The sequence below is a fragment of the Acanthopagrus latus genome, chromosome 15 (assembly GCF_904848185.1).
Source record: "Acanthopagrus latus isolate v.2019 chromosome 15, fAcaLat1.1, whole genome shotgun sequence".
NCBI lineage: Eukaryota > Metazoa > Chordata > Actinopteri > Spariformes > Sparidae > Acanthopagrus > Acanthopagrus latus.
In genome coordinates this window covers 3,848,274-3,870,822 of record NC_051053.1, presented here as the reverse complement: position 1 = coordinate 3,870,822, position 22,549 = coordinate 3,848,274, and the positions used below count along the sequence as shown (strand labels likewise).

The following is a 22,549-nucleotide window of genomic DNA, read 5'->3' as shown; positions in this document are numbered from 1 at the left end:
CCCAGAAATCATACTTACATTCCTCCACTCTAACAAGCACATTGACTTTCTCTTTTACTCCCTTTTACTCTGAACTCAAACATTCTCTCATACTCATTCTTCTGTTTCTTTTAATCCATTTCCACAGCAACAAAATAGTAATTAAAAAAAACACAAAATATAAAATGTACACTTTGTGTAGCCGATTTTCTTGAAATACTATGTTTAGACAAACGGCAGCCAAAATAATCCCTCTCAAGTATCACTTATGAGTGAGAGTGTGAGGGGGGTGCATCAGCAAAGACCCTACTCTCTGCCTTGATTTTCTTTTTTCTTATCTCTTTAGCAGTTTACTGTGTTCAGGACATTTATGGGCATCAGCCTTTGGGCAGTGGTGGGGAGCCCCCAGACAGTAACAGCTCACATGGTGTGAAGTGAGAGGATCCCTTGCTGTCTCCATCTCTCTCCCCTGCTCTTGGTCTATCATGCATGTATAAACAGCTGCAGGTCTGTATATAGTATAGTAAACTATATTCTTACCTGGCCCACAGACTGTGTGGGGGGAACAGGGCCTGGGCCAGCAGGCTCTGGTACAAGTACAAACACACCATGTGACCAGAAGTGAAGAAGCCCACCATTACACACAGTGCATTGAAACCAAGGTGACTGATAGGAAGATGGCATGCCCACCACGTGCACACGCCGATGAAAAGCAGGAAGTAGAGGGCTGAGAAGGCAGAAGGTAGTGTGATGCCTGGGAGGAAAAAGGATAACAGGTCAAAGACAAACAATCAATACACAGTCGGAGTCACACCACCAACCTTCCAATTGGTTGATGACTGCTCGACCTCCTTAGCCACAGCCAGCACATAGATATAAGATATTATATTTGCTTTCAAGGAAGTTGCTGCTGAATGAAACATTGCACTTTCTTTTCTCTGAGAGTTGTACATGCACAGTGCCTATCAGGCAGCTGACTAGGCTCAGACCAGAAAACACAGAAACCACTTACAGCGGTTCCTTTTTAAAATATATTTAACTTCAGTCTCTCTTTCAAACTTAGCACCATCTGAAAGATGTTCCAGCACTGACACTTGACAGAGACATAAAAGATATCAACAATAAATACATGTGATTACTGTTGGGTTAATTGACCTGGGAGTAAATCCTGATAACTTTCATTCACATGCACACAAAGCTAGATGTGCTAGCGGGTGTATGTGGGGTTTTTGGCCACAACTTCTGTCATAATTATATGGTGTGTGTCTAGTTGAAAACAACAGATCAGGTAGATATAGGTAATGTGACAATAGCAATACGTTAAATGACTGTGAGAGCTACACAGCAGCAGGCTGCAGCAGGTAGCAGGTAGTAATGATAATCAAACCCACATCTCCTCCAGTTTGAGAGCTCAGGCAACATGTTTCTTTATACACTGTCGTCACTTCAGAATAGTATTGTGTGAACACTGTCTCTGGATATAAATCAGTTTTTGAATGATTAATTCAAACAGCCTGACAGAATGAAGTAGACGGATCACGCTGTGTGAACCAGACACTGGTGTCTGGACTGTGCACACACTTATTGTTCCTGTGTTAAGACACTGTGTGTAAACTTGAAGACATAACATAACACAGATCCTACCAGCCAAAGCCAGCAGGCCGATGGCCAAGATCCTTCCCAGGTCCCTAAGCACTTTCAGGGCTGTGGCCTTCAGACGCTCAGCCAGCAGCTTGGCTCTGGTTGCTGTGGATACCTCCTCTTTAGGGTCACGAGGTAACGACCTCTCCTCTTCATCTTCGTCTTCATCTTCGTCTTCATCTTCATCCACTGATGCCTCTTCCACCTCATCTTCCACCTCCTCAACTGTGTTTTTTTCTGTTGCATCATCTTGTAGCTGAGGTGGAAAGACACCAACACAAAGTTACTTATGTATAGTACAGTCACACATGAAATTATAAGACTAGTGCAGTGCCAGTAGGAAGTATGTATTAATATAAAAGTGGGAGGTTAAGTAGCTTTTTCATGGATGGCCAAATGAGGCTGTGTTTGAAGGTGGGACGTCAGGGATATTTAAGTTTGTTGTGAAATCAAGATATTCCAGGGTATAATTGGCCATTTTTGACTATTTTTGATTTCGCCATTATATTTCACCTTAAAAACTATTTACTTGGTGTCATTATTTTCAGCACAACCTCACATGTGTGACTGTACAGTTATTTTTTTTATTTTGACATACTGTATTAACACAATGAACCTCACAAAAAAACCCATAAAATCCTAGTAGAAAAAGTTAACTTTTTTCCCAGTGAAAACCACAAATATGGCTAACAAACCATTTTTTTATTATTTATAATGCAAATTATACAGGCCACAGATCAAGCAAAATTGTTGTTTGTAATTTTTTTAAATGTATGCACATATTTAGCAAAGTTATATGTAACTATTTACATTTAAATTCAGGCAATGCTCAGGTCTCTCAGCAGTCTCCTCATTGTTTTGACTCGTTAAACAAAAAACCGACTCCACTACACACTAAACACACTACATAACACACTAACTACATACACCACACACGCTAAATGTCACAAATCTCTCAACTCTCAACATTGCTGGCTGTCTCTACACCGATCGTTGTTGTCTGTCATTCATCCGCCTCCGTCCCTCCCACAACTTCCCGTTCCTCAACAACCAAACTTGCTGCCTGGACACTTTAGTTACAAAAGCCCGTTTTATCCATTTCTTCCTGCACCAGACACAAAGCAAACGTGAGGGCAATGTTGGCGAAAAAGCGTGGCGGACATTATTTACTCTAAGTCCGGTTTTGGACCTGCCGGTGCGTCCGTCGACTCGGGAGGTGGGCCGTGTGGGTGGACTAGCGGCTAACAGCTAGCTACACACGAACATCCACAGATTGCGATTCCACTTTGTTTTCCGCGTGTCTCCGGATCTCCTCAGACTGGAACAGACTCGATCCAGACTCGTTTAGTCTCATTAATCCACAACAGTCAGTTTAGATGCACAGAACAGAATGGGACTGCACTGCCGGCAAAATCCCTGTCAAGCTTGCGCCGCTGTACGTATAAAGCTACTTGTTTCTTAAGGTATGTCGTGGGTTTGTGCTCTGCAGTGATTGGCTCTGGTGCGCATGTGGCTACGGTGTGCTAGCAAATTTGTAAAGCATTCATGAAATAACTTATTAACGGTATCACTATAGTCCGAACAAATCCGACATTGCACACCTTTGAACCACCTAGCAGCCATGTTGAAAATCTCAGGTCAGTCTGATTCCTGATCCGCAGAAATATTTAAGGAACATACACAAACACACAGACAGACAGAGATTCCTTGAGATGGAGGTTTCCTTCAGTTACAGACAGGCAGATGCAGTGACAGTGCAATGATGTATTTCTATGTAGGTCAGATTCGTTGGGACCTAACCACATGGTTCTAACAATGGGCAGCCTTTGTGTAGACCAAAGCCTAACAAGGCCTCCTTGCACTAACAAGGCCTGGTTGAATACCTTCTCCCATTGGCTGAAAGTGCACCAACGAACTGTCCCCTCAGTAAGAAGCAGTTCACTTTTCCCTGGTTCCTTCGTCCAAGTCAACTCTGTTCTGTCCTCCAATAAAACGCTAAGAACAGCCTCCGTCAACCCACTCGCAAGACGCTGTAGCCGGCCAATGCCGTCAATCCACACAGAGAAAACAAGCAGGATTTAGTAGGGGGATAATAATTGAGTGGTTATATGAATCTTAGTTTTTGGTTTCAACTCAGTACTTCAGTAGAGAAATGTTTACTGTGGCTGATTCTAAGAAATATTGTATCACTTACACTCCTAAACACCCTGCTTATGATGCAGTATATTTCTAGTTACAGAGAAGGACAGCAGGCCAAGGACTAATTGATTCCTAACGCAGATTTAATGACATTGATTTACAGCATGTTGTCACTCTTCAGTGTTAAATAACTGCAGATGAATACTCAGGATATCAGGTTCCATCACATAGTTTTGACATTGGTCTGACTTATAATAATGATAGAAACCCCTTCTCCTAATCGTGCCTATACCAACAAATATAAATACATACACACACATACACACAGAGTAATCGAATATCCCTGTAAACACACAGTATCGAGAAGTGCCAGGAAAACACACAGTCATGATATGTGGTAACAGGTGGCAAAGATCTTATGTTTCTTATTACCGAGACAGAAATATCACACAAAGTCAACCACCTCTTACAAAACATGACTTTACTGCTCTGTATCAAAGTATCCGGTTAGACAGAGGTGAGGAGTTGGCTTGGAGAACCCACTGAATTATAAAATAAGACACAAACATTTGAGATAATCCAAATGCATTAAAGAAAAGATAATGCTCTTTACATATTAAGGTTTTCAGAAATATTTACTACAGAACATTTACCAAGTTTACAAGCAGCCAACCCACAATTATCTAGTAGCACAACACATATATACCAACTGTATAGACCTCAGCAAAATAAGAGCATTCCAGTAGATAAAAAAGAACAGATATACAAATACAAACACAGGCCACAAGACACAAATCCAAACAAAACAAAATCTACATCTGCAATCATTAGTAACAGGCCCTGAGCATGTGATCCTGTTCATGACATGTATTGTAGTCATTGCGGAGAAGTTAGCTGTAAGTGTATCTGCTTAACCCAGCTCTGTATTTGCAAACTATTTTTAGAGACAAATTCTGGGACCACCTAGTCTCCCTCTATCATCTGGGAAACCCCAAAGTCTTATCTAAGAGGGCAGATAATATCTTTCTCTCGTCACATGGAGAAAGAATCCTGGAAAAATCTGGAATTACTAATGGCGGAAATGAGCCGATTGGAAAAGGGACACTTGAAAAGTATATCAGAAGGGTTATAAAGAAAACACAACCAAACCAATATATCACTCGCAGAACTAGACAGAGATATCATGAACTGAGGGATACATTATTGCTTGGCAGTGAAAAAACAAATGCCGTCATCTAACAAAAGAATAGAATATATACTCATCAGAATGTGACACTACATATTAATGTGAGGTATTCTTATACTTGAAATTATCAAAATTATTCAAATTTGATAAGACTCTATAAGAAAAACCATCATCCAAGAACAAAATTTGTAAAAGCTCTCATGTCCCCATCCAACCCAGGATGGGTTCGCTCCAGAGTTTCATTAAAAACATCAGCATCTTCTAATGAACCCCCTAATAGACATGGTGAGTCACTCTCTGAATGGCCTAAGGTGCCTCTTTTATATAATCTAATAAACAGGAAGTTTAAATCACTCACTTGTAATCAACTTACTGAATACCGAAAGGCATTCATGCAGAGTGGTGCCATAACCCAATGTATTATTTATTTATAACAATACACTGCCATACTGTTATAATTCCACTGTTCATATTGTACATATCATGTTAATACCAGTCTATTCTCCTTCTGTCTTTTCACTGTATTGTTAATTTTTTACTGTTATTATCATGTATTGTTCAAATGAACTTCAGGCACACCTCTGTATCTTCCTGCTTCCTCCTAACATGCAGTGGTATATACTAAATCTTAACTGTGAAACTAGTGATCTATGACTTTAAGACAAAAAATACTTATTTTACTTTTCACATCTATAATCTGTGAAAAATCCTGGAGAGCAATGAGAGCTAGCAAGCGAGCTAGCTCTCCAGGATTTCTGACCTTAGCTTTAAATAAGTTAAATACATTTTCTTAGCCAATGACTGTGAGCATTTAGCTTGATTTGGTGTTTAAAGTCCAAGTCTGGGCTCAGGTATACAGTCACTGTATAAAACTTAAGATAAAGCCACTGTACACTTCCTCCCTAGCACCAGACAACAGACAGACACAGTTACAGATTAACTGGTGAAAACAATAATAAAAAAAAAGGTTAATCCTTACCCTAACCCTAACCCCTAACCCTGAAGGTGGCCCTTGAGGAAAGCTCATTAAGTGTCATAAAGAGAGATTGTTCATACATCAAACACAGTGACAAGTTCACCCATCCCTCCTTTGCAAACACACTGATGAACACAAATGACTTACCGATGTAATGTTGGCAGCAGCTACCATTTCTCTGTTCCTGACCAATCTGCTGCAGAGGATGACTGTTAGCAAAGCCACCACACACACACCCAGGTCAGGACATAGAAGGCGTAACACACTCCAAATATTGTCCAAGGGAAGCCTATGAGACACACATGCAAATGGAAAGAAAGGTCAAGGGAGGTCAAACATCTCCTATGCATGCAGATTTCCAAAATGTTTTTGACAAATATTTTTTACTCTGATTTAACTGTTAGGTAGCACACAATGATGCTGTGATTCCTGTGCTATCTGGATAGACAAACTGCTATTATTATTAACCATTTTTCTCTCAGAATCAGCATCCAACCATCAATGACAATGATGAGGCATGCCTCACTTAACTAGACAGACACTAGTTTACATACCTGGAAAGTCCTATATGTCTTGTTATCGTGTCCCATTGTGAACAATTATCACCTATGATGATGTTGAGAGGAGGATATGTGTATAGTACTGTCTGGAAGCAGATATGAGCCAGTACAAAAAGCAGACTGGTACAGAATACCACTTTGATGAACCGTCCCGTGTGACCTGGAGGAAAAAGAGACAAAAATAGAAAATGGAGATCAGCCAAAAGGAAACAAAAATCAGTGTGCAGTCAAATGAATAGAGCTCAGTTTCATACAAATGGTAATGTACAACAGATTCCCAAAAGGTTGCGATGCTGCACAGTTTTACCAAGAGTTCCTGAGCCCATGTAATATTCTCTGTACAATCAAATGGTGAACCTCAGCCAATCATTGCCTGTGAACAACTAAACCTTTCATACCAAATCATGATCATATCACCTATTACCAGCCTGTTTACATGTGGAATGTACCGAAACAGGTGACTGTTCGTGTGTGCGTGTCAAAGAAAATGGCATAAAAAAATTAGGTGCTAAACAATGCTGACTTAGTAGTCAAAGCCGGATGGTCCACAGCTAGCAGCAAACATTTTGTTTAAAAGTAGTGAACAAATTCCTAAATCCGACGATCTCAAGCAGCCAGATGAAACGACACCTTAATACATATCATGAACTACAGGTGTCAGTTCCAAGCTTGCTGTTGTATAGTATTTCAGAGCTACATTCCTCTGTTCTTATTCATTTAAGGAATCCTACATTATCAAGTCAGCTTGGAATGCTAAATATCACATCAAGCTTGTTCCTTTATCGTAATGGCTCTAACTTCCACCCATTGGTGGTGCAATGTTTAACAGGGCACTGTGTGTATGTGTAGTGTGATCATAAATAAAGTTGTGATGAAACCTTTTACAGTCTGTCAGCAGATCCACAGCGACTAAGGCTTTCGGCAGCCTCATAAATAGCTTCACAGCAAACTCTGAGACATTTGTGAATGACAGCCGCTCTGTAGCAACAGTGGTATACATATAAACACATTTGGCTTAACAATTAACTGCCACAAACTGTCACTTAGGAAAAGCTTTAAGAATACACACTAGGGCTGCCAAAATAACACGTTTATTTGGCTGCTCTGAGCTGAGCTAGCGACCATCGCTCGCTCTCCACTCACTACAAACCGCCCTGTTGTCAAACGAGCCACGCCACGCTTTAACACTTTTCTTTTGGCACTACATTTTCTCAACTATAGAACCTCTGTTTCCCTATGCATTAGCGCAACTGTGCCCCTGGGTCAGAGTTTCAGTGTAAGGATACAGAGGTTCTACAGTTGAGAAAATGTAGTGCCAAAAGAAAGGCACGTCTGACAGTGATGTAAAGCAGTGTGAATTTTCTCTATACAACGTACATTTGAACTGATATAGATTTTTGCTTATCCAGGCTGAGGCTATCAATTAGGCAGGGAACAGGCCAACTATAGATATGTACTTTATATGACCCCACTTTAAAAAACCTGAACTATCCCTTTAAAGACAGGAGTTCATAGTTTTTGATGCTCTTGTGTTCTTAAGTTTTTGTTTAGGTTAGTGTGTTATGAGTATCAATTAGAACAGGACTGATACTCGATTTTGGGGGCATCAGTGACAAATATCTCATCACAGGCTAGTTAATGATGTTACTGAGTAAATGACATGTTTGCCGATTGTGCCTGTAGATCGACACAAATAAAAAAAAACCTTGTAAAATTGTAACCATATTTTTTCTGTGGAAAAAAAGGCCATTTTGAACACCTGCATTTAGAATGGAGCTTGGTTTGCCAGAAGCAGATGGTGTTTTAACATTAATAATATTAATATATTTAGATGACCTGTTTTCTACCATGTTCGGCTCATAGTGAATGGTCACATAATGAACACAATTGGCTTTTAAAGTAGAGACAGGAGTGTTACTTGAATGCAATTAGTTTACATTAACTACACATTGGACAGTTTACAAGACAGCTAAACAAAGTCTCTTAATGACAGAAAAACAACCTGGACATTTAATCATGTAGTTGTGTATGTCAGTTTATCTAGTCCACGTTGATGGGGACTGTGACTGAAAGGACATCCTAAACTATTTAAGTTTTTATGCCATAAGTAAATTCAGTATTAATTAATACATTTTTGCGATTGAATAAAAACAGTATTTTTAACAGTTTAAGATAAAACAGCAGTGGCTACAGGTGAAGGAGACAAATCATACTAAAAACAGAAAATACAATTTTTTTCATAATTGACTCTGAGCTGATGCTTCCTGCAGACAGAATGCGGGGTCACAGTGGTTCAGCTTCCCCTGCCACTGTTTGTCTTTCCAGCCCAGCCCTCTCTGGCTGGAAATCAACGTCACACACAGCAACTTGTGTGTGTGTGTGTGTGTGAGTGCGCGCATTTGGTGGTTTTCAAATTAAGCAACTCTCAGTGTGACAAGACTGTACAACAGTTTCAAGTTGGTTTTCCTGATTTAAAAATGTGTGTGGTCCTGTTTTTGTTGTAGTCATGTGTTTGTCTTTGCAAGCTTGTCATATAACATTTTTTCTCCTTTGGAAAAGGAGAGGGCGGCTCAGGTGTGACCACAGGCTGTAGAAAAACATGGATGGAACACTTGTGACACCACTACTTGTACTTTTCTTGTAATTTTGTGGATCCAGGAAATCCTCATTTAGAGACTCGCGGACCTGAGCTGCAAAGAGCAAGTGGCAGCCAGCACAGCAGAGACAGTCTTTAAACCAATCACAGCTCAGAGAACAGCTCAACAAGAACAATCATTCTGACTTCTTTATCAGTGAACTATTCACAATCATCTACAGTTCATCCACTCATCCAACATAGTCAGTCACTAGCCAATGAAAGACAAATACAGTATACAACTATTCACATTCCTATTCACATATGGGCAATTTAGAGTCTCTAATTAACCACAGCTGCATAGGGAACTAAACAGTGGGTGCTCAAAAGTGCTAATTCCAGCTCTTATAATGGAAGCCATTGCCGAAGTACCAGAAACTGCAGTTCCTCTAATGGCCTCTTGATGCTTGCTGCAGAAGTGAGTTAATCCCCATAAGTGCCCATGACAAAATGCCAAACTTTACAGCGGAAATAAAACATGTTTATAGCCTGGTACAAAAGGTAGCTCTTGTCCCTTCATTTAATTTATCTCTTCATGACAACTGTCTGTGCGTGGCAGGTAGCAGATAGAGCCGGTGAGCACAGCTGAGGAGAGTGCAGTGTGTGTTTTTCAAACTTTTGGGATTCAAAACTGGATTTATCTTAACTCTTCCCAAAGAGGTGCTGAAATCCACTGTATTGTGTTCTAACTCTCTTATCAGACTGCTGAATGGAGGAGATATCTATCATTAGTTTACACCATGAACGTACAGAAGGGAGATGGTAAAAGATAAGAAACTGCGAGATAACAAAGAGAAATGAATAGCTGGTGAGTGTAAACTTAGCTTAGATCAGCCACAAACACACAATCTTTGTGCCAGTCGTTGCTCGCCACCTTGCAGCTAATGCACAAGGTCTCTTCATGTAGACACAGATAGCTTGTTAGTGTTAGCTAGCTCGGTAGATTCCAGCTAGAGAGACTTGTTTAACTAACTAGCTAACTAACTAACACACTCCACCTGTATGTTAGTCTTTGATTAGCTGGGAGTTAGGCGGTGTCAGGCACTACCAAGATGGCGACGACCAGTACTACCAACTTTGAGCTTCCTTCTGGCTCTTCAGAAACCTATGGGTGATGTCACAGTGTCTCTGTCCACTATTTTATACTGTCAGTGCCCAAACAAACAGGGGCGAACAGAGGCACTCTGCACTTCAAATGAGACACTTCAAACTTTGCTTTACTAACTTGTGAATCATCAAGAACTCACTGACACTACTCTCCAACATACATTCAGACAGTCTGGAAATAGTGAAAGGAAAGTTGATTCATTTTGAAATGTTCAGAAACAAACAACCTGCAGATCACACCCATTCTATGCAACAACACTCAGTATAAAAATACTGAGAGCACCAAGCACACTGTTAATGCTGTTCTCACTCCAACTTCCTTAACTGCTCATGTTAACCGCAGAACAATGTCAATCATTTTGTGTTGGCATTAATGAGCACTTGCGCTGCAGTAACTAAAGAGCTGGTGGGAGTGTGACTAAAGCACACACTGAAAAAACATGTCATGATGTCCAGAAAAAACAACCAGGACAGATAAGGCCCTTCAGACATGGAATCTGGATCACTGTATCTGTGCTGTGGTTATTTGTCTATTACAATGATTTCTTCATCAGAGCTCACTTTATCAAGAAAAGCTGAAATCAATTTTTATTTACCACCAGCCACATGATGTCAGATGTCCCTCTTGTTTGCTGTCTGATGTTGGAGAGACTTGAACTAACAGAGATACATGTAACAATAAGCATATTCACCAGAATTTTCAAAGGAATGATAAAACTGTTCCAAAAGGAAAGTTCTTCTGGAGATCTTGGCTGGTGAACACAAACTGGAAAAATCCTTTGCTTTCTACCTTCCAAATACTGTATTTAAAAAAAAAGCTATGGAAGTACATTTCAAAATTCTAAATAAAATAAACGTTGTTAACTGTCTTGTAATTTTACAGATGTTGATATGTCATGTAACTTTGTAGACAAATAATAGAAACCATCGATCACCTTTTTTCTACTGTGAAGTTACATGCTGCCTTGAAATACTGACGGATCTGGATCGTCACACCATGGATCGTCACACCATGGGCTCTGCTAGGTCATTGCTCTTCTCTGCTTCACTATCTCCTCATATCTATATTTTTGTCAATCTTGATGCCTCTTTCTGTCTATTAGAGAGGAGATCATGTGGCTCGGGCACCGCTTGGTGATGCCTCGTCCAGCTCAGTCGTCTCCCTGATCCACTCACTTTACATATAACTTGTATCAGACTTTCTGTTAATGTAACTTGTAAACTGTTGCATGTCTGTATATCCTGGAAGAGTGATCCCTCCTCTGTGGCTCTTCCTGAGGTTTCTTCCATTGTTTTTATTTTTGTTTATTTTTACCCTGTTAAAAGTTTTTTTTTCCATCAACATGTAAAGTTTTTCCTCACTCGAATCAAGGTTCTAAGGACAGAAGATGTCGATCACTGTACAGATTGTAAAGCCCATTGAGGCAATGTGATTGTGATTTTGGGCTATATAAATAAAACTGATTTGAGCTGATTTACACACGGACTACTTGTCTACTCTCTTAACCTCAAAGATATTGTTTGTTACTGTAATAATCCAGATGAGAGTGATCTTGAATATGTGATCAACTTCATCATAATGTATGCAAACATCTTTATTCACAAACAGAAATTCTCCAGAGCCCCTCTGAAAGTTTCACTTTCTCTTCATATATGTACACTCTCCTGATCAAAATCTTAAGACCAGTTGAAAAATTGCAAGAATTTACATTTTGCACTGTTGGATCTCAAAAAGGTTCTAAGTAGAGTTTCAAAATGCAAAATAAGGAAATGGGAGTGACACAAATTTTTTTTCGAAAACAACAATTAAACTGAAATAAGCTGCTGATCAAAAGTTTAAGACTACAGCCTTCAAAAGCCAAAATCTGTGCAAAAATGTGGATTTAGTGTCATTTTCTGTCAGGTATTCACACTGTCATGACCTCCTGATGGGAAAAGCCAAAAAGCTTTCTCTCGTTGAACGTGGTCGGATTTTTGAGCTGCATAAGCATGGCCTCTCGCAACGCCCCATCGCTGCTAAGGTTGGACGCAGTAAGACAGTCATTTTGAATTTCTTAAAAGATCCTGAGGGTTATGAAACAAAAAGTCAAGTGGTAGACCCAAAAAAATTTCCCCGGCGCTGACCCAGAGGATCCGAAGGCTGTCCTTCAAGATACGGGATGATCCTTGTCCCAGATTAAGGCCGTTACTGGTGCCGACTGCAGCCTAATAACCATCAGACGGCATCTGCGAAAGAAGGGCTTTAAGAACAAAAAATGTCTTCAAAGGCCTGTCTCCTAGAGGTAAGATCGGGCCTAAAAAATCCAGCCCGACCCGACCCAGGCCCGCAGGCATTAAAGCCCGACCCAGCCCGAGCCCGACCAATTAACTTGATTGCAGGCCCGAGCCCGAAGCAAACCCGAAATTTCAAGATTACGTTCACGAAATGTCCGCAAAGCCGTGCGCAAAGCGTGCTCTTACTCTGCGCCTCCTGTTTAGTAGCAGTTATATAGCAATTACCTTACAGCGCCGCCCTCTCTGTTTTATCCAAATTATTTATTTACAACAAGTATTCCTTAGTTTAGTATCCACACATCATATTAGTATACATTTTTATAAACATATATTTATTTAAAAAAAAGTCAGCGAGAGAGAAGCCCGAGCCCGACCCGACCCGAACGTAATGATTTACATTTTAGGCCCGACCCGACCCGAATTTCGGGCCGGGTCGGGCTCAGGCTCGGGCTCGGGCTAAAGATCTTACCTCTACTGTCTCCTTCATCGCCACAAAATTGCCCATTTGGACTTTGCAAGAGAGCACCAAACATGGGACATTTAAAGGTGGAAAAAAGTTTTATTCTCTAATGAGAAAAAATTTAACCTTGATGGTCCTGATGGCTTCCAACGTTACTGGCATGACAAGGACATCCCACTTGAGATGTTTTCTACGCGGCACAGTGGAACAATGGGGCTTCAGGTTGTGCAGGGGCGTCAAATGGCGGATGGCTATATGGAGATGTTGCAGAGGGCATTCCTCATGACTGAGGGCCTTCGACTGTGTGGTAATGACTGGGTTTTTCAACAGGACAACGCTGCAGTTCACAATGCCCACCTGACAGAGGACTTCTTCCAGAGGAATAACGTCACTCTTTTGGACCATCCTGCATGTTCCCCTGATCTAAATCCAATTGAGAACATTTGGGGATGGATGGCAAGGGAAGTTTACAAAAATGGACATCAGTTCCAGACAGTGAATGCCATCCGTGAAGCCATCTTCACCACTTGCAGCAACGTTCCCACTAGCCTCCTTGAAACACTCGCATCAAGCATGCCGAAACGAATTTTTGAAGCAATCAACAAGAACGGTGGAGCTACTCATTACTGAGTCCTTTTTTGAAACTTTTGTTTCTATTTTAGGGGGGTTTCGGGTTTTTTTGAGCTATGGTCTTAACCTTTTGATCAGCTGATGAACAGCCTATTTCAGTTTAATTGTTGTTTTCAATAAAGTAGTGCAGTGCCCGTAGGAAGTATATATTCCTATAGAAAAGTGGGACGTGAAGTAGCTTTTTCATGGATGGCCAAATGAGGCTGTGTTTGAAGGTGGGACATCAGGGATATTTAGGTTTGTTGTGAAATCCGATATTCCAGGGTATAATTGACCTTATTTCAGCACAACCATGCGTGTGACTGTACAGTTATTTTTATTTTGACACACTGTATTAACACAATGGACCTAAAATCACAAAAAAAACCAAACATAAAATCAGAGTAGAAAAAGTTAGTTTTTTATTACTGTGAAAACCACAAATATGTTTAACAAACCATTTTTATTACTTATAATGCAAAAATAAATAGGTGTTTGCTAAATATGTGCACACATTTTAAAAATGAAAGTTATATGTAACTATTTACATTTAAATGCAGGCAATGCTCAGGTCTGCCTGAGCTCCTTCCAGCTGAATGAAGAGCTACGCTGCCTGCTCCACATTCAGCAGTCTCCTCATTGTTTTGACTCATTTTTTGTTTTTTGACACACTAACTACACACTCCAAACACGCTAAATGTCACAAATCTCTCAACTCTCAATATCGCTGGCTGTCTATACACCGACCGTCGTTGTCTGTCATTCATCCGCCTCCGTCCCTCCCACAACTTCCCGTTCCTCAACAACCAAACTTGCTGCTTGGACACTTTCGTGACAAAAGCCTATTTTTACCATTTCTTCCTGCACCAGACACAAAGCAAACATGATGGCAATGATTGCAAAAAAGCGTGGCGGACATTATTTACTGGTTTTGGACCTACCGGTGCGTCCGTCGACTCGGGAGGTGGGCCGTGAGGGGTAGCGGCTAGCAGCTAGCTACACATGAACATCCACAGATTCCAATTCCACTTTGTTGTCTGCGCGTCTCCGGATCTCCTCAGACCGGAACAGACTTGGTCCAGACTCGTTTAGTCTTATTAATCCACAACAGTCAGCTTAGATGCACGGAACAGAACGGGACCGAACCGCCGGCAAAATCCCGGTCCAGCTCGCACCGCTGCAGGTATAAATCCGCTTGTTTCTTAAGGTATGTCGTGGGTTTGAGCTCTGCAGTGATTGGCTCTGGTGCGCACATGGCTCCGGTGGCTCTGGTGGACAATGCTCGTGAAATTTTCACACACAGGCCTCTGTTCTGGTTAATTCAGAGTTGTTTATGATCAAAGTTATACAACTCCAATTTAAGTTTCTTTTGGGTGCAATAACTTTTACAGTGAATGTCAAGTCTGTGTTTTAGCAAAAAAAAGCGTATGTGTCTACTGAGTAGGAGTTAAACGACACAGCTAAATCATTTGTATCTCTGGTTCACCCAAAACAAAGATAACACCTTACAGTAATCTCACAAAATCATGTATTCCGTAGTAAGTATGTAATCATGTCAGTGCAATTTAGACAAGTCCAATGGATTCATAGACCCAAAAACCATGGGGTTAGCAAGATTACATGGCTATACCAAATAATAAAGGAGTTAGGATATTTTAAGGGCTTCCTGCCCATCTTGGACGCCATCTTGAAAATTACACCTTTCTAGTGATCACACTTTGGCAAACTTTTAGTATGTTATTAAGGACACCCACTACTAAAACAGCAGAGAAATCTTTTGTTATAATTTCTTTCAGGGTTAGGTGTTATTTTTCATATATGCAGGCGCCTATTACCAATTTCGCGAGCATTGCTAACCGTAGCCACCACGGTCACATGCGCACCACGACATACCTTAAGAAACAAGCGGATTTATACCTGCAGCGGCACAAGCTGGACCGGTATTTTGCCGGTGGTTGGGTCCCGTTCTGTGCATCTAAACTGACTGTTGTGGATTAATGAGACTAAACGAGTGCGGACCGAGTCTGTACCGGTCTGAGGAGATCCCGAGGACAGCAAAGTGGAATCGGAATCTGTGGATGTTTGTCTGTAGCTAGCTGCTAGCCGAACCCCACGGCCCACCTCCCAAGTCGACAGACGCACCAGCAGGTCCAAAACCGGACTTAGGGTAAATAATGTCCACGATTTTCGAACATTGCCGTCATGTTTGCTTTGTGTCTGGTGCAGAAAGAAATGGTAAAAACAGGCTTTTGTCACAAAAGTGTCTGCAAGTTTGGTTTCTGAGGAACTTTGAGGAAAGTTATGTAAGGGACGCCGGCGGTGATACAGACTGCAACAAAGATGGCGAGTTTTGAGAGTTAAGAGATTTGTGACATATAGCGTGTTTGGAGTGTATAGTTAGTATGTTATATAGTGTTTAGTGTAGTGTGTTTAGTGTGTAGTGTAGTTGTTTTTTGTGTTGTGAGTCAAAACAAGGAAGAGACTGCTGAATGTGGAACAGGCAGGAATGAGCTGAGGAGCTCTGAGCCGGCATTGCCTCCATTTAAATGTAAGTAGTTACATATAATTTTGTAAATTTCAAAAACAAATGCACAAATTTAGCAAACAACAATTTATATTTGCATTATAACTAATGCAATTGGTTCATTAAAGATATTTGTAGTTTTCACAGTAAAAAATCTAACTTTTTGTGATTTTAGGTCCATAGTGTTAATATAGTATGTCAAAATGACAAAATAACTGTACAGTCACACGTGTGAGGTTGTGCTGAAAATAATGACACCAAATAAGGCAAGGCAAGGTAAATAGTTTTTAAGGTTAAATATAATGGTAAAATCAAAAGTCGTCAAAAACGGTTAATTATATCCCTGATGTCCCACCTTCAAACACAACCTCATTTGGCCATCCATGGAAAAGCCTTAGAAAGACTTAGGAATACATGCTATAGGAATACATGCTTCCTACGGGCATTGCACAACTGACAGAGAAAAAAAAATCTAAATCCTCTTCAAAAAGTACTACTTAGTAGAGCATGCTTGTATATGAAGAGTCCAATTGAATATTTGAACACAGGCCAGTCGTAATCCAGCTTTGATTTAAACTGTCTCCTTTTAGAAGAGTTCTGCTTTCTATTAGTCACTACATTTTTTTTTTTCATGCTCAGCTTAGACAGCTGTGTGTGTGTGTGTGTGTGTGTGTGTGTGTGTGTGTGTGTGTGTGTGCATGTGTCAGGGTCTTGGCAGGCCAGTGGGTTTTCCATTATGGGTACTCCCCCCTTGCTCTCTGTTTCCCTCTCATTCTCTCTGTTTTATTATTTTACCACCAAAATAAAAGCATCTCTACACATTCTATATGACCAGATCAGAAGAGTGTCAGATGGAGACAGAAAGTCGGACTGGAGAAGAAAGCTAAAAATCCGATTTTTGCCCTATTAGCAGCACGACATGTCAGTTGGTGATGGAGAATTTTTTTTTCATTTCAACACTGTGGAAAATATCAGTGGAAACTACTCACATACACACACAGATAATCTTACATTTTACATACTAGATGGATTAAATAAACCAAAGTAAAACAAAAGAGGCAGTGTGTACACATATAAAGCAGAGAAATTATATTGAAATTCAACAGAATACACATGCTTTGTATTTGCACTGTAACACTGGCACGTTCTTCTTCCCCTTAAGTGCAGATTAATCTATGAAGAAGACATGAATGTTTTAAACATCAGAATAGAGCTGCACAATAGATCGTTTGAGCATTGGCATCGCAATGTACCTGTGCGCAATAGTCACATGGCAGGGCTTGCCATGTAGGAGGCAAATAAACTCATCGAATTTCACACACTGTGCATGCAGACTCTGCATGTGCAGCAATCCACCAATCACATTAGTTCTAATTCAGTGTGCGAAGCAGACCACGCCCCTGCACATGGAGTGAGTCGCTGGTAACAAGAACGAACAAGAGAAAAGTCCCCGAAAACGAAGACTTGGTGCCAAAAAGAAAAGCTACGTCAGTTATCTGGAATTATTTCGGCTACAAGAGGGATGATATTGACCAAACACGTGTTCTGTGTTGACAGTGCCTTGCATCTGTTGCCACAGTGAGAGGTAACACAACTAATTAGTTTGACCCTTTACCTCAGTGCGACAAAAACAGGTAAGATCAGTGCAGGTTAATTGTCCTCAAGATAGCAGCAGTGCAGCAAAACATAAAGTGCTTTTCAGGTCATCTGATGAAAATTCCTGTATTTTTTCATATTGCAATATATATCGCAGGGTTAAAAAAAAATTGCAACGTCAGTTTTTTCCAATATCGTGCAGCCTTACATAAGAATATCTTGATGATTGTCCCTCAGCCATCAGCATTAGTTCAGTGGTTAATCAGTCTTCTCTTAGTTACTATGTAACTCATTTCTGCTCCATCATGTTGCGGCTCCGATCCAGTTTTGCTCCGCTTTCCGGCAGTCCCCACCGGTTGTGGTTTGAGTCTGCCACGGCGCAGTACGGTAGACAGCTGGCCTCACGACGTGTGCTGCTGGCAACTAATGTTGTGTCGGTTGCGAACGTGTCGTTTCGGTGAACGAAGTGAACGGGATCGCTTCATGGACTGATTCGTTCCTTTCTCAGTTCAATTGAGCTCAGCCGCAATCATGCCGGCCGGGACTGGAACTGCCGCTACTCACACAGAGAACTGTGAGGACGTGATTTTCGTTCGTGCTGTGATTCGTTCATGATTCGCGAACCTACTGCTGAGGACGTGATTGTCATTCACGTACTGTGCTGAAAATGGCACTGTGTCACTCACTCACTCACTCAGGGCAGAGGAGTTGATTCACGCTCAGTAACTGTACTGCTAAAATTAGCGCTGTGTTGCTAACATCCATGTAGCATCATCTTAAGTGATTTTACTTCACAGTAAATGTCTCTCACATTCGCAAACGTGGTTCACGTTCACGCTGATTCAGTGACAGCATGAACGTGATTCACGTCCTCAGCAGGTCGTTCGCGAGCGAGGGATGCCAGGACGCCAATCACGTTCGCCCTGTGATTCGTTCATGATTCGCGAACCTACTGCAGGCAGAGAACTGACGCTGAGGACGTGATTCTCGTTCACGTACTGTGCTGAAAGTGGTGCTGTGTCTCTCACTCAGCCAGGGCAGAGGAGATGATTCATATTCAGTAACCGTACTGCTAAAATTAGCGCTGAGTTGCTAACATCCGTGTAGCATCATGTGATTTAGGACACTTTCACTGTGTAATAATTTTAGTGCATGTATACCACTCAGAGTAGCGCTGCGTCTCTTGCGACTGACTGTGTACTATAGTCCCTGAATGCACCGTCCCTCAGTAAGTGAACGTGAACCTCAGGGCTGAATTATTAACTGAATGATGGATCGTTTGGCTGCTTATCAGTTCAGGGAGTTGGAGAGCACTGAACAATTCAGTGAACGAATCTTTTGAACAAATCATTTTAATGAACGGATTCTAGAGATTGAGTACAGTAAAACAAACTGCCGTTCCCATCACTAGTGGCAACACAGTGTTTTATTTTGAAAAGTAACTGGATGTTGTATGTTATTTCTGCGCTTTACTTCCTGTCTGCTCCGTGATAAATTCAGCTGAATTGTTGTGTTGTGCTCCGGCATATCCGTCTCCCCGCTGAGTTCCACTGCCAGATGCGCGTTCAAGTTTGTGGGGGCGTGGCTTTGGGCGGAGCACTGACAGGATGGGGAGGTGGGGTGGAACTTAGAGGAGGTGCAACTTTCAAATCTTGCTAGCTCGCTTGCTAGCTCTCCAGGATTGTAGACCCTAGCTTTAATCGACACACTTCTTACTGTAGACTTCAATCGAATAATTATTATTTTACATACTTATTTAGATCTGACACATTACATGAAGATAACAGAGTAGTGATTCACCCCATGCCATGGCATTTTACCCCCCCTTCTAGACAGGCATTGAATTCTCTTGAAATGGAAACATGCCTTGTCCTGGACTCTTTAGCAAGGAGTCGCTGAATCAGCTCAAATCAACACTGATGTGATCCTTCTTTAACCTTTGTTCAGCCTTTCCTGAGAAAATTTCCACTTTAAAACAATAACATACAAACTGAAAATCTTTAAAGAGAACATAACAATTCCTGCTGTTTGACAGACTCCAGCAACCACCAACTTCATGTTTTTGTTAAATTCGGAACCCCCCTCCCCTGTCAGCTATATTAAAAGGGGGGCAGAACTGGCAAGAAGAGCAAATATTGCCTTGGGCAAAATCTGTCAGGTAGCAGCTCTCAGTCTCCGTCATCATCTTCCAGCAAAACACAACAAACACACTCAAATTGTGGGTGAGACTGGTCATTACAATTCAAAGCACAAGGAAAAGGAAGAAAAAAAAATGCCATAAAAAACAGTCTTACCTCTGATGGTGTGTTTATTGGGAGACAGGAACCAGGGCAGCAGCAGTAGGTACAGAAAGTAAACCAGCGACAGCAGGTTGTAGCGAAAGAAACATGCTGCAAAGACAGAAAGACTGCAGTCAAACAACAGCATGAATGTAGATACACATGTGAAGATTCTTGTGTGTAGGACATGTATTGGCTGAGTCCAATGTCCATAACCTTTGAGAGAAAGACATGTAATTTGTGCTAAAAAAAAAGTCCCACATGTTTAAAAATGCTGAATGATTAAGCGTGGACCACTATCTGCCTTAGGCAGACAGTTAATTTCAGAAAACCTAGCACATTTATTTTTCAAAATACATTTACACAGTGAGAGCCCACAGAGCAAACATATCCTTTCTTTGTAGACGCTGATGTCTTGGACATCCAGAAAGTGGTCCACAGCAGGAATAACATCATCATTAGTGTCACTGAGCTCCATCTTCCTCCTGAGGAAACAGTAGTAGTCTGTGGGTGTCAAGTCAGGTGAAGTGGGTGGCGGATGTTTAAATTTGCATTTCTGGATGGCAGCCATCACCACAATCAGCTTGAGGGCTGGAGTGTTGTCTCAGACAGTGCTGACTTGCAATTTTCAATTACCCAAAACAGATACCACAAAAGTTCTGAACTTCAGATGTTCTTCATAATCACTCAAGAGTTTACATTTACAGAACAAGAGCTGTATTTACTCATCTCCTCCTACCTCAGGCCACGCATGTATCAGCTACCCCTTGAAGATCTAAGCTAAGCTAAGCTCAGCTCAGCGTCCTTTGATTATAATCACCTGTGGGGCAATTTATCACTTTTTGTCACAAAAACCGCATAAGTGTCCCTGAGGCTGTTGTTGAAACATTTCTTTTTGTATATTTTGCATTTTGGCAACATCATCATTTCACATCAGAGTCCACAGAGAGGACATACTTCTCCTGCAGGGAGAGAAATCTCAACAGCTTCCCTCCCTTGTACAGAGAGTGTAACAGGAGGGTTTTTATGAGGTGTTGCTGGCTTGAAAGAATTAAGACAATATGCCAACATTAAGACTGGAAAATGTGCAAGCTGATTTTCTCCAATTAAACACATGCAGCGATAATTATCATGATGGTCCTGATTAATCTCAGCCTGTTGAGATCACAGTATGAACATGGAGGTGAAAGGTTTACCACAGAGCAACCCTGTCATTCATATGCAACTAAACTACATTCTAAATTATTTGTGGGGAAACCCATTTTCTCCCAAATTCACAAACTTCACATTTAATTCAAAGCTTCAACTACAGCACATTAAAACTGTCACCCAAAGAGTCTCTGTACTCAACATTAGACACGGTTATTAGAGATATCATGTCAAAATGAATGCCAAACTGCAACATCCATTGGCTCTGCAGCACATCAAATGCCACCACTAGCACCCATAGGAAGCTCAATTAAATATATTACATACCAGTATAGGATTATATAATGCAATTAGGTTCAACACTAATGCATATGTTGTGTATGTGTAATATTCCAATCATTGACTGCCTGCATATAGATATAGAGATATACAGTTGAGCTCTTTATGTATCCAGGAATACTGCTACACTTGCTTTATTTTCCTCAATTTACTCAGGGACTGTTCAGGATTTATACGAAGGGAGGAGGGGCTGCAAAACAGAGGAGACAAGTCAAATATTTTTTAGGCAGTGGGTGGGACACAACTTTGAATGGTTCTTATTTTGAATCTTTTTTTTTTTTTTAATCTTTTCGAAATGTGTGTTTTACCTCTGTATGGCAGAAAGCACCCATGTCAAGGCAAAAGGCACTGCAGTGTTCTCAGAATTTGACAAGACATTGAAACAATGGACAATGAATTCTATAAAGCCTTAGCTTAGTGCCTCTTTAACACACAAACACAGACTGTGTATTTTAGCAATACACTGACAAAAAGCTTAACTGTCAGATAGCAGAACAGTTCTGGAGTTAAAATAGTGATGGTAGAAGGACAGCTACAGCATCTGCCAAACATTCCAACAGGCTGTTGTGGAAAACAAACATCACTCAGCAACATTTAACTCTTATAACGGCTACTTCTATAACTACCTTTTACATCTATTTCAGGTATTGCTGGGTACAGCAAACCAGGTACTCTTCCATAGCAGATAGCTGGGCTACAATGTCAGGAAGTGTCAAGATAGAGTCACACATGTGAGGCGTGGAGCTTCTTTATTCTCAAATGCTGTAGTTAGTCACCCCCCCCTAATGTTCAAGCAAGGGATACAAGTATAGCTTTCTAAGTACTTTTCAATTTGTGTAACACTGCCTTGTCTACCCTCCGTGACATTATGAGAAGGATATGACAATATCTGAAGTTAGACTTTGTAATATAATGTCAGTAGCATGCATGGTGTGAAGACTTTCAAAAGCTTGATCCTTTATTTATCAATCCTGTCAACACTGACTGTAAAGAGTACAGATCTGTCAGCCACTGGAGTAGTCAGGGTTGAGAGCCATGATCAAGTGCACCTCAATGGTGGTAATGATGGACAGGTAGGCCCTGCCAGTTTGGGGAT

At 41.0% G+C, this 22,549-nt stretch overlaps 1 protein-coding gene across 1 annotated transcript in view; it reads right to left on the bottom strand.

Annotated features, from left to right (window-relative positions):
• Positions 1-22,549, bottom strand: part of piezo1 (piezo-type mechanosensitive ion channel component 1) — a 102,425-nt gene that overhangs the window by 57,594 nt on the left and 22,282 nt on the right. Inside the window, exons 2-6 of the mRNA XM_037123909.1 lie at positions 19,981-20,076; positions 6,476-6,641; positions 6,069-6,210; positions 1,624-1,876; positions 520-733 (exon numbers count right to left, since the gene is read on the bottom strand). Coding sequence (XP_036979804.1) covers positions 520-733; positions 1,624-1,876; positions 6,069-6,210; positions 6,476-6,641; positions 19,981-20,076 — 871 coding nt within the window. The remainder of the gene's footprint in view (positions 1-519; positions 734-1,623; positions 1,877-6,068; positions 6,211-6,475; positions 6,642-19,980; positions 20,077-22,549) is intronic.